At 44.3% G+C, this 14312-nt stretch overlaps 1 protein-coding gene across 13 annotated transcripts in view; it reads right to left on the bottom strand.

Moving 5' to 3' along the window:
• MCF2L (MCF.2 cell line derived transforming sequence like) overlaps positions 1-14312 on the bottom strand; it is an 892749-nt gene that overhangs the window by 206956 nt on the left and 671481 nt on the right. For all 13 annotated transcript variants that reach the window (XM_069637167.1, XM_069637165.1, XM_069637161.1 and 10 more), the window contains 3 exons: positions 11121-11240; positions 10191-10382; positions 2000-2191 (listed from right to left, as the gene is read on the bottom strand). In XM_069637167.1, the coding sequence (XP_069493268.1) occupies positions 2000-2191; positions 10191-10382; positions 11121-11240 (504 nt within the window). The remainder of the gene's footprint in view (positions 1-1999; positions 2192-10190; positions 10383-11120; positions 11241-14312) is intronic.

The following is a 14312-nucleotide window of genomic DNA, read 5'->3' as shown; positions in this document are numbered from 1 at the left end:
TATAAAGTAACATTTTGTGAATTAACCTAATTGTGTGAGCTGTTTATATAGAGAGAAGTTTACTGTATTGTGCCACGGATAAAGTGGTGGGTGACGTTTTAGTGCGATTTTCTATTACCCATCATCCCAATAAAAACAAATATTTTCTGTACACCAGCCTGGTTCTTGGCTCATTGGTACCTCAGGGGGAGGGATTTTAGGGGCATGATATGCATCAGAAATAGGGCTGAATAAAGAACGGACAACTGTTTATTGTGCGACACCTAGATGGGGGGGGGGGGAACTCCCAGTGTTCAGGGTGGCCTCTCAATAAACCGCTACAATCAGTTCATCCAGATGATTGTTCGATCTCAACCATTCTGTCATCTGAGGCATCTCCCAAGGTTCCATACTTGCACCAATCATTTTCAATCTTTTCATGGAACCTTTACGGGAACTCCACCACAAAATCAAAATACATCAATATCCAGACAAGAATGTACCTGAAGATATCATCTATCATTGACATCCATCAACTCAAAGGCCACCTTTGCATCATGTAAAAACTGATGTCAAGTGCTAGTATGTAACCCCGCTAAGTGAGCACAACTCCTGAAACAACTGGCAGCAGTGCAACCCAACAGGTTATCATCCATCTTTGCACACCATGAGGAGTCTCTTGGCTTCGCCATTAAAAGCAACCTCACACAATTACTTATGTCATCAGGACAACTCGAACACCATAACGCTAACTCTTACTCAATTGTCAAATGGAGCCTTTCCTAGGCACTGGACATTTTTAAAAAACACTATCCTTAATTCCCTCCCACCACTGACAACGGAATTGTCTTCCTGAGAGGCATCCCAACAGCCACCCTGGCACCTATGGAAGAAGTCCACCACACAACTTCACAATGTATTACTAGCATGGCGTAATTTGCCTACAGCAACCCAGTTTTGAGAACTTTATATTGGCTTCTGCTACAAGGATGCATCATCCTCAAAAATAGCCCACTTCTGCTTTAAAGCAATCCCGCCAAAAAACACTTCAGCCTACCTGGCGAAGAAACTCAAGTTGCCAGCAGCAAAAAAAGGTGTGACCTTTAAAAAATTACATTGCAGACACTGAAAATATTTCACAGTAGTAAATGAAATGTACTTCTAAAGTAGGCACATCTTAAGGTAAATATAGTAAATTGGGTAAGGTTTGCCATAAAATTGTAATGATAATTTTGTGGAAGATTTGACCTTTGTGCTTTTATATATAAAGGTTTGGGTTATTGGGCTAAAACTTTGATCGTTAATGTTTTTGGTTTGCTTAAAATGATCCATAACAAATCTATGCCAAAGAATGTTCCCTTGCAGAAACACTGCATTGACAGGAAAATATTTGTATTATTCCTTTACATATGAGTGGGTAAATAACTGGTGTACTGTTTAAGCCTTACTGCTCTGAGAGGGGTGGCGGCAGAATTCCCAGGCCTTCGGTGTCAGGAAAGCCCGATTTAATGTTCAGAGTGAAGCAAGGAAATTAAGGAAGGCTTTAATGCCTACAAATTCCATCCCCCAGAGGTGCGGATGCTTTTAGCACCTGTAGGAGTTAGGCAGACATTCCATAAAAACAAAGCAATGTTTCACCGCACTCACCAGCCAGGACAACACTACCACATTGTGGGATGCCGCAACAGAGGCTGGGGGAGCATGTGCATTCAGGAAGTCGGGGGAGCGGATTGGCATCCAGAGGGAAACCGAGGTGGGGGGTGTGGGGTGCTATGGCAACCCATAGGGAGGGGAGCCAAGGCAGAGGCACCAAGGAGGTTTGGCTTGCTCCATCTAGTCAAGAATGAGGATTCAAGCAAATACTGGAAACCATTGACTGGGATTTGCTTCAAATCCTTTTTCTTGATTGGCAGAGGAAACATGATTGGTTACTGATTGGCTGACTGGTGAGATCACATTAAGTAATATCCAGGAACCTCAAACTGTAAATTATACATTTTATGCATTAACCGCACAATACCTTCAGCTCCGTTGTGAGAATAGAGTCATATTCTCTGTACATGTTCGACAAATCCTGTAGTTTGTTATCTGCACCTGTGTCCAAGAACTTTTCAATCTCCTGAAGGGCCAATTCTGCGCCGTCTTGGGACTGGCATTTGTCAACCGGTTGTGAAGCCAGGAGATAAATTCCTTCATCACACCACTTCATGGACTACAAACATGGAAAGAGAACATTTCAAAGATTTACTAAATGTATTGACTTTCTGTATTTAGTTTCCTTAATGCGAAGACATGAATTCAAAATGTCAACAAGGTTATAAAAACAAATATAGGGCAAATTATGGACGCAAAGATTTAGCTTTGTAGTTGTTAAATAAAAGAAATAAAGGCAAATAGTTCCCGGTAGGATTGGGATTAAAAGTATACATATGGCAGTACTGTAAATGGTCTATTAAAGCCCATTTGATTGCATTAAAATCTAAAGATGAAAAAGTATTCAAAGGCAAAATATAGCATTATTGCCCACACCTCGGGCTACCCGTCCATTAATGAGCTCTCTGTAAGTTATTAGTTCTTACCTCTTTGCTTAGACCTATAACCATTGGGAGGATATTAAATGTCGGTCAGTAAAGTCAGAGGACGATGGGATGTAGTGCTTTTAGAACATTCAATCCAGTGAGAAAAATCTTCTACGAGCCATTTGCACTGGTGGTGGTGGAGCCAACCAATCTGGTTGCTTAGAATGTGGGCTGAATCCCACGATCCAAGCCTGTGTTCCAAGCAGCATGATGGCTGTGCCCCAACCGCCACCTTCCTCCCCCCCCCCCCTTTGGTCACTGTTCCCTTGCCTCTTCACCTCCCTACCCGACTCAACATGTTTATTTTGTTGCGGCGCAAGCACCGCTGCTCCACCCTCCTGGTCCTCCATAACAATGGAAGAACTGCTCCGGTTGGAGCCCCGTCTTCCAGCTCCACGTCGGCCATCTTAGTTAAGTATTTTAACTAATACAAAATACACTGCTGTCAGCACCCTGGGTTTCCGGATTGAAAACCTGGGGTGCTAATTGCAATAATACCCGATCCGGTAGAGCCCATTATTAAGCACCTTGCACTGTAAGTTAAGTCCCAGGCCGTTAGCACCCCACAAAGCAGTGTTTTAAAAGGAACTGTCAGGAATCCAATGTTATAAAGATAAATATGGCATTGACCTACCCCACCCCATGTTGGGTAGCAATTAGCGTCCTGCTAACCCATGCCCAATTAGGGGGCTGTGCGCCCTTAATGTCCAATCCCACCCACAAGCACTGGTGTAACACCATTAGCACAAATGCTCCCTCTGGTGTGCTGATGATGTTTGGATCAATGAAGTGGTTTTGCGCATGGTGCAAAAGCATATTGCCCATGAAACAAAAAGGTAGGCACAAAATGTGTGACGTAAAATAGAAAAGGGACGTTGTCTCTTCTATTTTCATGGCAACGGGCAACAAAGGTCAGTAAGTCGGGGGTGAGTGGCGTATTAAGTGTGGAGGCAGCAGAGTGGACATTTCTTGTGGGGATAGGAGGGGATGGGATAGGGCAAGAGGGGAATGGCAGGGACAGTCGGACAGATCAAAACATGGCGTATGTGTAGAGGTGCTGGCAGCCCACTGTGTAACGTGTGTGGTGGAGATTCACACTCACGTTTTGTGACACCCGACTGTTATTAGCACCCAGAGAGAGCCACTGCCAATGTATCAACACATAGCTTCCATGTTAAGGTGGCTGATGAAGTTAATCTAGAAGCGTCTAAACACCCCCAGTTACACAAGCAAATCTCATCCTGGGTCGGGAGTGCACTGGCTAAATCGGGTACTGGTTACAACAATGTTCATTTAAATAAAATATCCATCTTCTGGTTTACAAATGATCTCATCAAGACAAACATTTTAGAAAGGGTAGGTTAATGTTCCATGCCAAAGATTGGACTGAAGAAAGCTTTGATCACAAAACTAACTAAAGTCCTGCAATAAGCAAGCAAACATGCAGTCAAATCTTAGAGCCCTCTTATTTACTCCTGTGCAAAACCCACTGACATGTTGCATGCTAACAAACAACTCTATAGCCAAACCAGATGTCCCACTTTCCAAATCATGATATGAGAAAAAAAAAAGATCTGTCCTTAAATAAATTAAGGCAGGATAGTATCGTCTTCTTCCTTGCTTTAGTTTAATCAAAATCACATTACAGTACTAAAAACAAAAGAAAACTTCAACTCAAATATTGTACACATCTTTCAAATTTAACATTCAATAGCATACCACATTGGGGTCCCTACAGTGGAAAAATCCTTCGAATTCATATCACGAATGAAAGCGAAAAAACCCAGAAAAATCACGGTATCAACCAAGTTCAAAAGATGCCAGAATTGTTGATTTATAAATGCTGTTTCCAAGTCCACCGCAGTAAAGCTAAACAACACTAAAAGAACAGGACCAATTTGTTGAATATAGGTTTTAAATGTATGATTTCTAACTTTAATAATGCCACACATACTATTAGGAAATATTGCATTGATGCTGGCAAAAAAAAAACTTTAGATCAATGACATTTAAGAATGTCCATAGGTGCAGTACTCTTGAAAAAGACAGGAGAAGAAAGCATCAAACAAAATCAATAGGACGCCAGCATTTTAACTACTAGGGGGTGCAGCCACTATTGTTTCCTACTAAACTACCCATCCTTTGTGCGTACTTCACTTAATCCTGCTGACATTTTGTTTGCTGTCTTTTCCCAACATTATGCCCCCCTTAGCGGTTAGCCGTACTTTGTGTTTCATGTGCATCTCTCGCTCTTCTACTGTGTTACTGTTGCATTGTGAACCTGTGCCCCTTTAGGCTTTCTCCCGCTTCTAGGTCCCCTCTGCTGTGGTTTGTGTGGCACTTTTGTAGTTACTGTTGTATTGCTGTGTGCCACCTGTCTGCTCCCTTCCTGCGCTGTGAATCGGTGCTCCTTTTGTCTTTCTCCCACTTCTAGGTCCCCCTGTACTGTTTTACTGTTGCTCTGCGAATCTGTGCCCAATAGGCTCTCTCTCACTTCTAGGTCCCCTCTACTGTGGTTTCTGTTGCACTGTTGTAATTACTGTTGTACTGTTGTGCGTCACCTGTCTACTCCCTTGCTGTGATCCCTGGTGTGAACCCTCTCCTCCTGCCCCCCGTGTGCTTCCTGTGTTGTGGCGTGGGACTGTGCTCCTCTCCTTCCTTTTTTCACTCCCTCCTCCTCACTTTGCACCCAGTCTATGGTGATTTCAGTTTCTCACATCTTCTCTAACTGCTACTCTATCTTCTACCTTAACCCTCTCACCAAGTCTGGAAGGAGGAAGTTCAAGAGGGACATCTTGGTCTCCAAACAAGGCCTCTCGATCGCGGATACCTACATCAGTGCTTCCTCCAGACTCGACATCCTCTTTGTCGTTCCATCACCAGAGCTATGGACTCTTCATATGGTCTCGGCTCTCTCTCCTATCTCTTACTCTGCCATTAATGGTGGCACTTGGTGGGAGGCCATCTTGGCCTCCTTCTACACCTCCAAGGTCATCATTAATGTCTATATGAATGGTACGATTTTGGTCCAGGCCCCTCAGCCAAATCTCGTCTTGTTTGGTAGGCATCTCCCATGTCTAATCAACTTTCTTCCTTCTCCTGCTACTCCTACTAGAACCCCGCTGGCTCAGATGCGACCCCTCGCTTCCACATCCTCAAGACTTTCCTCTTCTACTCTTCCTTCTTTCTCACTCTACCCTGCTAACCCAGTTCTCTGTTTTTTCCCTCTCTCGCTCCTCTTCCTTGCCCTACACCCCACCCACACCCCATACACTTAAGAAATGAACCCATGAGAGTGGGTCCCTCTGCACTTGCCCCAGTCTCAACCGACTGGGTGCACTTGATCGTCCCCCTCCCGGTGACCCTCTATCCGACGCAGCATACCTGCAGATCGTCCATCTGTTCTCCCTGGTCTTCACCCCTTAATTGTACTGTTAAATCTGCAGAATCGCCGTAAGGCATATTTGCTGTCTCCCAAACTGTTAAATGTATTTTTTTACGCACTTACTCTGCCTGTGCAGACTATTATCATCTCAGAATGTCAATGGCTCTGAGCGACTGTTTTCCCCCCCCCCCATGTTCCCAGCCTCCTTGAGCACTTTGAAACACTTGCCTGTGTATAGGTGCTATATAAATAAACAATACCATACCATACCACCTCTGCCCACTCTCGGGCCCCTCTTGCACTTCAGCTGGGTGCGCCTCAAGCCTGTACCACAACCCAGAAGTCTCTTTCAAATGTGGCAATCTACTCCACGTCACTGCTCTCAATTCTTGCTCTGCTGTCAAACACTCCTCTGACATCTATCACCTCCTCGAAGAACTTGACCTGGATGCCCTTGCTCTCACTGAGACATGGTTCACTGCCAGTTCTGTCATGCGTTTTGACACTCTCCTCCCTGATGGCTACAAGATCCTCTCCGATCCCAGAACCAACTGACCCAGAGGTGGACCAGAGGCATAGACAGGGTATGGCCTGAGCGAGTGAGGCCCACCCAAACTCTGTAAATGCCCACTCAGCAGCACTGTGTGACCATTTAAAGATGTTAATGTCACTGCGGTGGGCCCAGCCACCTTAGCTTCAGGCCCAACTTGTTAGACAATGCTGGCTACGCCTCTGAGGTAGAATAGCTCTGGTCTTTCCTGAGTGACCCCCTGCTTCTGTCATCCCTCTGCAGGCCCACTCGTCTTTTAAATGCCTGGACTGCAGGCACTCTCTCTCTCTCTCTTGGCCTCTCTCCAACTGTGGCCACCATCTACAGGCCACCTGGCCAGGTTGCCCTTTTCCTCTCAGAGTGGGCTGACCTCTCCTCTCCCGTCCTCTACCTCTCAACTTCTCCTCCGAGAGCTCAACATCAACCTGGACGCCTCTAATCCTGCCTCTGGGCTTATCCGCAACCTCTGCAACACGCTCTCTTTCCATTCTGCCCTCTGGTCCGACACACTCTGCGGGACATACATTGGATGTTCTAATCTCCTCAGACATCGCCCTCTCTAACCCTCTCAACTCTTCTCTCTTGGACCGACCACTTTCTACTTTCCTCTCACTTGAAACTCTCTACCCTCAGACAAAGCCCACCATAGCACTGCCACCTACTTCTGCTGTCATTCGGTCAATGAAGCATGTGTCAGTATATGCCTTTGCCTCTACTTTCTCTGCTTCTCCTACTCCTGCGGCTGACTCACACTGACACAGCCCACTCTAATCTGCATCTATCGATTTCCAACATTCTGGACATCCTTGCCCCCGTCATGACAATCTGGCAGAAGCCTACCTCCAAGTGCAACTCTTCGTATGACTCCAGCCTCACTTACCTGAAACCCAAGTGCAGGGTGGCTAAGGGGAAGTGGAGGGCTTTGGGTGCATCCTCTGACAAACTAGCTTGCCACCAGCTCCAAAGGAAATACATACTCTGTCCTGTCCAGGAAGAAAGCCCACATTCAAGCCTGCGTTACAGCGACCTCTAACAAGACGGCCAAACTCTAACATCTGCAAGGAACTGGCCAATCCTGCTGCGGTCTACCTCTCATGTTCCCTCCCAGGCCCTCTGTAGAGCTCTGGCCTCTTCACCTCTAAAACTCAGGACATCATGTCCTCCACCTCCTCTTCCTCTCTCAGCCTCCCTTTGGCCAACTCTCACTCCCCCAACCTCCTTTTTTCCTCTTTCTCTCTGACAACACCCAACAAGGATCCTAGACAAGACCGATCTATGAAGGTTTCGTCCAAACGGCTGCTCCCCTGCTCCTCCAGAACCATCAAGGACCATATTTACACCCTTGCTCCAACCTTGGCAGGTTTCTGTAATCACTCTTTCATCACTCCATTTTCCCCTCTCTCCTCAAGCACTCCCTTGTGCATCCCTCCTCAAGAAGCCATCTGCCGATCCTACCTGTCAGGCTAACTATCAACCCATCTCTATCACCTCTTTCCTGAGCAAACTCCTGGAAAACCTGGCCATCCCCCAGCTTACTCTCAGCACTGAATCGGTTAGTTGTCTCCATGGCTTCGGAGCTGCCAGAGGCACAGAAACTGCTCTCCTGAGCACCTGTGAAGATCTGCTCTCTTACCTGGATTCCAGCATTCCTTCTGTCTTCATCCTCCTTGATCTTTCCTCTACCTTTGACACGGTCAACCACGCCATCCTTATAAATTGACTCAGTGAGAACCTGGGCATCACAGATCAGACACTGGAGTGGTTGTCCTCCTTTCACTTGGACCGCCACTACCAGGTCCAACTTGGTTCCTTTCTCTCTACTGTCTCTCTCCCCACTTGTGTTGTTCCCCAGGGCTCTATCCTCTCACACTGGTTTTTCAACCTCTACTTGGCCCCTTTGGCCCACCTGATCTCTACCTTCCCCTCAAACATTCAGTGTTATGCGGATGACATTCAGTTCTCCAGGCTCCCCTCAGCCTCCTCTCCTCTCACACTCATTCCTGACCATCGATCTGCGATTCAGGATTGGTGCGCCTCCAGCGATCTCTGCCTTAATGCCAGTAAGACAGAGATCCTTCTCATACGGACCCTAGCTTTGCTTTTCCTATCTCACTCTGGCCGCCCACTTTGGGCCTCCTACCTTTGCCTTCCTGTGAGGCAAAAAACCTTGGTTGGGCTGCCTATGTAGTAGCCAACAATGGCACACCCGCTTCGTCTCCCGATCAGATGTTCAGGAAATGCTGGACATCGCAGGGCTACTGAGCGTCATCAATTCTCCCCATGCTCCTCCGAAGCACCACTGATTACTTTCAGCCTGAAGCCGACCGCCACACACAAAGGTGCTCTTCACCCTAGCGAAGGGACACAGAATGCTCCAGTTGGTCTCCACAGCCTTTCCTCATCAGGGGGTGGATATCGCCTGGAAATCAACTCTGCTCTGCCCACTGAACAAGAACGAACTTGGGCACCATCTTGGGTGTTCATTGTTTCTCCTCGCAGGAAACTAATGAACTTGTTCTGCTCACTTAAAATCTATAATAATGTACACTTCTGGGTTTAGGGGGTCTTGTCACACGTGGAGGCACATATCACTTGCTAATAGGATAAGGTGTCCACAGGCCTCAATAGCACGGAGCTCATGGGGAGTCCATTCTCGTAGTCTCCCTGGTTGGCCACGGCCCTATTTCGGTAAATTTTAAAGCACATTCTGAATTCGGAACTGGATTGTGCTTTCAAATGCGCAAGATTCAAACACATTCCACTGTGCCTGTTTGCAACAGGAGCAGCAGGGTTGAGCAATGCATGGCAGGTTCATTACTGACCATGTGATGGAACATCAGCATTATGAATGACTGCTGTCAAACTCATTTCTACCCTTCACGCAGGGACAGAATTGCATTTCAATGACAGGACTACAAAATATGCTACGAATACCCAAGTGTGTTTTGGGAGCCTATCATGAATTGGTGTTGGGAGCTCAATCTTGTGCTAAAATATACAAGAGGACTGGCCAGCACATCATTTGAGCTGCTGACCAAAGGCCCCTAGAAATACAGAGGTCACTTTTGGGAAGAAAGTGACCTTTGCATTTCTCAAGATAGCACAAATTAAAAAAGTGCATCCTCTGCATTTTTTATTTAGGTTCTTTTTTGAGAATCTGGCTCTCAATGTTACTTTTGCAGCAAACACTGATACCCTTGATATGTTAGGTAAATAGTTAATTTAAAAACGAAAAGGAAAGCAGATGGTGTATTCTTTTGCTAGAATAGGAAATAGTGTCCTCCTGTTTATAAATGGAATGCAATGCCAGCTTGCATTGCTGGACCATCAAACCACATTACTGAGGGTTGTCCCCAATGGAGGAGCACAGATGAAGTCATTTGGCATGTTTCATATGGGATGAATTTCAACTGAGAACAAATGCAATTCATGAGTGGCTCCCACTGAAGCCTATCCCATGATGAAGTCATATCCACACCCTAGGTAACAGACTCGCAAGAGGCGCTAGTGAGGTTGACTACCAGGTCATTGACTGGGTCTTTGTTCATGATTCGTTTTACACCAACTTGAGAACACAAAAAAATAAAGGAGAAAGCTGGTTTATCTGTAACATGAAAAGGCAAGTCAGTGTCCTGCTGCTGAATTTATAACCTGCATGTTCCTGTTGAGGAAACATACATTATAAACATGCACTTACCCTTTCCAGAAACTGATGCAGCTCCAGCGACTTGTTGAGCATATGCCTCTTCTTCTCCGTCTGTTCGGCCAATTCATCACATAGATGGTGAAGTTCGTCACATTTCGGGAGAATGGAGTCCACAGCATAGTGATTACTCTGTATGAATTGGTCCCCTTCAGCAGCGAGGGCTTTGGCCCTCTCCAGCGACTCCTATTAAAATAGACACAATCTGTCTTATTACTTGATCAGTTGGAGAAGGTGTATAAACATTCACTCTGGCTGTGTATTTGCAAACTAAAGACTATGAATTCCTGCATTTATTTATAATAAACCCTTCTAACGTAAAGGCTGAGGGCAGTAGCCGTAACCCAGTATTGTGTACAACTAGCACATTGATCGTTCCCAGTATTAATGAGCATGGCATGGAAGCGGTGGAGTGGTTTCACCAGCAAAGAATGAAGTTGTGAAGAGAACACCAAGAGTACAGGGGTCAGATAGCAGCATGTGTTATTTGTGAAAAGATTAGCAGTCGTGATCCGGGAACCGCTCAGTGTCCTTGGCTGGAATGTGGTGTCTGGTCAACCTTTGAACTGATGGAGATGGTAATTAAGGGATCACTTGCAGACTTTACGGTGGGTTTGGACACACAAGTAATGAGTTGGCAAGAATAGGGTCTACGGTACTGTGAATAGAGGTGGACATCTTAAATGTCCCCAAATGAATTGTGCATTGATTTGAAAAAATGCCCAAAAATTAAGAAATGATTGTGTAAACCTTTTCAAATTACATATACACAATAGAGAATTGAAGCGTTGAATTTTGTAAATTTTACCAACTTCAAAATGCTCCCCTTTAAGACAAAGAATGTAAATAAAACAGCCTTGTCCTTTTTCTCTTGAGCCTTACCTTTACTTAAGATAATGGCACATTTTCAAGCGAGTAACTTACCCAGGCTTTTTCTTCAAAGTTAGTAAGATCCCTGATAATGTGTTCTACATGCGAACAGCTGTTCCCCACATCGGTGAATGCTTCCAAACGCTCTGAGACGACATCTAAAGATGATTTGACCTGAAAATATAAAAAGAAAAACAGAATTATTCATGAAGCAAGACTGTATTCAGAAGTCGAATTAAACTAGAATTCTGCAGGCAGATCAAGACATGGAAGATCAGCTTCTTTCATCTCAGACCTTCTGCTGTGGGGAGCCCTATCCTACAAAAAGGGTCATCGAAGACCGCAGCATAAAAAGGCTCTCCCTCACACGGCAAAGCTGGCAAATGAATGTACTTGTCATGCCTTACCGCCAAAATGGAGAAGTTGGGTTGTAAGGAATATGGCAAAGTCTAATGTATGCTTTCCAGGTACAATTATTAACATACTTAAATTGCAGGCTACATCAGAATCATGGTAAGATATGTTGTGGAGAACAGCAACCAGGCCCATCCCAACTCCTAGGCACCAATGAACACCCATAAAACATTCTCTAAAGCCACTCTCGACATTCCATTATAATCATGCCACTCACTTGCATACTGTTGGGGTAGCTGGATTTTATCTCAAAAGAAAGGAGAGATACACGTTGCTTGCACCATGTTATTGTTAAGAATTGATGCAATTTTGTTACAATGTTGCAGTTTTGGATGTATCTAAGATAGTTAATTGAGGTTTGTTAAAGGTTACTTTTAGTGATATTTTGTGTCCAGTGTGATTCATTTTAGATTTGCATACATGTAGCAACAAAAAGATGACTGTGAACATAACATGGGAGCACATTGTGCAACTTAGCGCATTAGATTTAAAGTGCAGAGCTTCATACTAAGTGGAAAATGGCTCTTGAATGGGAAACCCATTATGAGGGGAAGCAGTAGTTGTGACCACGTGTACATAAAAATAAACATGCACATTCTTTTTCGAAATACTGGCTCGCCAAGGAGGGAAGGTGACAGCTGCAACTACATGGGAGCGGCTATTTGGAGCTGAAATAGGATGGCCTACAGTTTTCAGCTTGGAAATGGTTGAGCGAGTGCAAGAACAAGCATCTGCCACCTCGCAGTGCCAATCTGGGATTAGTGGCTAAAATTGTAAAAGGGTGACAGGAAGCGAAAATGACTGAGGGCCTATGAGAAGGTCAAAGATTAGCAAGGAAAAGAGTATAATGGGAGCAGCCCAGATTGATTGAAATAGTAGTTGCGTAGAGAAAGGGTGCAAGAGGACGCCAAGAATAAATAAATATCCAGGGTGTCAGAGTGTTTGGGAAAACGAGTTCGTGCCCAATCAAAGGAGCCTTCTGTTACCTCTCTATAGCCCTATAAAGTGTCCATACATAAACCGTGTGTGTCAGATTCAGCGTAGGGTTATGCGTCCTGCAGGAAGGATCCCAAGAAGAGGGTTGGGTTAGTATTTGCAATGTCATGAAATTGTATGTCTAAGGGGTTGGTGCCACACTGAAGGCAGCCAACGAGATTGTGAGAACTAGATATCCTTGTACAGAGCTACACCATTTGTAGTTTGGGTGATGACTTTGTAAGGGAACATGAGAGAGATGTGGGAGAGTGTCAACGGTTCTGGAAATATATTTATACTGTATCTGTTCTATAGTTCAGAGAGACTCCGGTTAGTTCAATCTCCAAGGAGTTGTCTGCCTCTTTGCCAGCGGCCGTTGTGACAAACTTGGTTTAATGACAATGTGCATTCACTTCTTGAGAGGTGGACTATTTACGAGTGCAGAGATCTGAGGTCAGCCCTTACAATCCTCACCTAGTCACAAGATACAAAATACATGCTTTAAATTAATTAGAATTGAAATAAAGCACTGCAGCATTATTTTGTATTTATTTTACAAAAACTGGAAGCCAACACATACAAGGCCTTCCTTGAAACACCTTTATGTCTACCATGTGGACGAAAGGGGAGGAACTTCAATGGATATAATCTCCATTGCAGGCCCATGTTTCTGGACCATCCAGCTAATTTATACAGACGTTCGCTCACAGGGAGCTGCTTGCAGCATCCATAGTCATGAGCAGTACAGAGGATAATGCTTACATGAACGTTTGTGATGAGCCCAGAAAAGGTGGTGGTATTTTTGGAAATAACAAGACCAACCGAAGTGCTCAGTTGCTTATTGGGCGGTTCAGCCGTTTACACATGTTAAATTGAGCAATGGTGCCATCCAATCAAGACTTACTTAGGGCATATATTCTTAAACTGTTTCATGTACCATGCCCCATTAAATGATATTTATGTACTTTGTATTTAATTACACAATTTAGAACAATTAAAATTAGACGTAACGTGCACATTTTATTATTAAGATCAGATTATGTATCCGGGAAAAAATGGTCTGACGAATTTTCAAGTCGAGAGGCCTATAACAGCGGGTGTGCTTCAAGATTCGCAAGTATGTCTAAAAGCAACCAATAAAATGTTGTCAAATACATAACTGCACAAGCACAGAAATAATGAGAGAATCATATTAATTAAATCTTCAACACAGAAATAAAAAAAAAGACCTCCGGCCACATACGTATGACTCCAAACCAGACAGACCATGATCAGCATTCACATAACAAATCTTAAAGATAGCTTTGATGGAAGTTGCAACATATAGAATATACCTTTACCAAGATATGATCATTTTTTTATTTTTGGGAACAGCTATAGTACTCAAAACAGGTGAATTTTAATTTCTCAGCCAGCGAACCCAAGACTGTGGATTAGAAATATAGTTTGACTACTGTCTCGGGAGGATAGCTCAATGGCAAAGTGCTCGCCTTGTAAGCAAGACAACACGGAGCAACACAGGTTCGATAACCGGGTCCGCGCTTAGAAACCTCTGGGTATTAAGCACGTTATAAATAACCTATCATATCATATCATAGATAAAAGGGTAGCACTTGCAAATGGCCTCCAGGACATTATTATGACGCTGCGCCAAGAAAGCACCCATGTTAGAATCCACATTGCAGTGCATTCTGCTTCATTATGAATTATTATTCCTTCCCTTGCACTCATCTGGTTCTTCTTAGCCTAGGTCAAGTCATGTGTGACTTTTGTTTATTATTTATTAAATATACTTATACAATAACCTTTGATGTCAATAAATCACAATCAGTTAAATCCTTTCATTAATTACTTGCC

This window comes from Ambystoma mexicanum, chromosome 7p (assembly GCF_040938575.1).
Source record: "Ambystoma mexicanum isolate Mex_15411 chromosome 7p, UKY_AmexF1_1, whole genome shotgun sequence".
Lineage (NCBI taxonomy): Eukaryota > Metazoa > Chordata > Amphibia > Caudata > Ambystomatidae > Ambystoma > Ambystoma mexicanum.
This window is presented reverse-complemented; position numbering and strand designations above follow the sequence as displayed.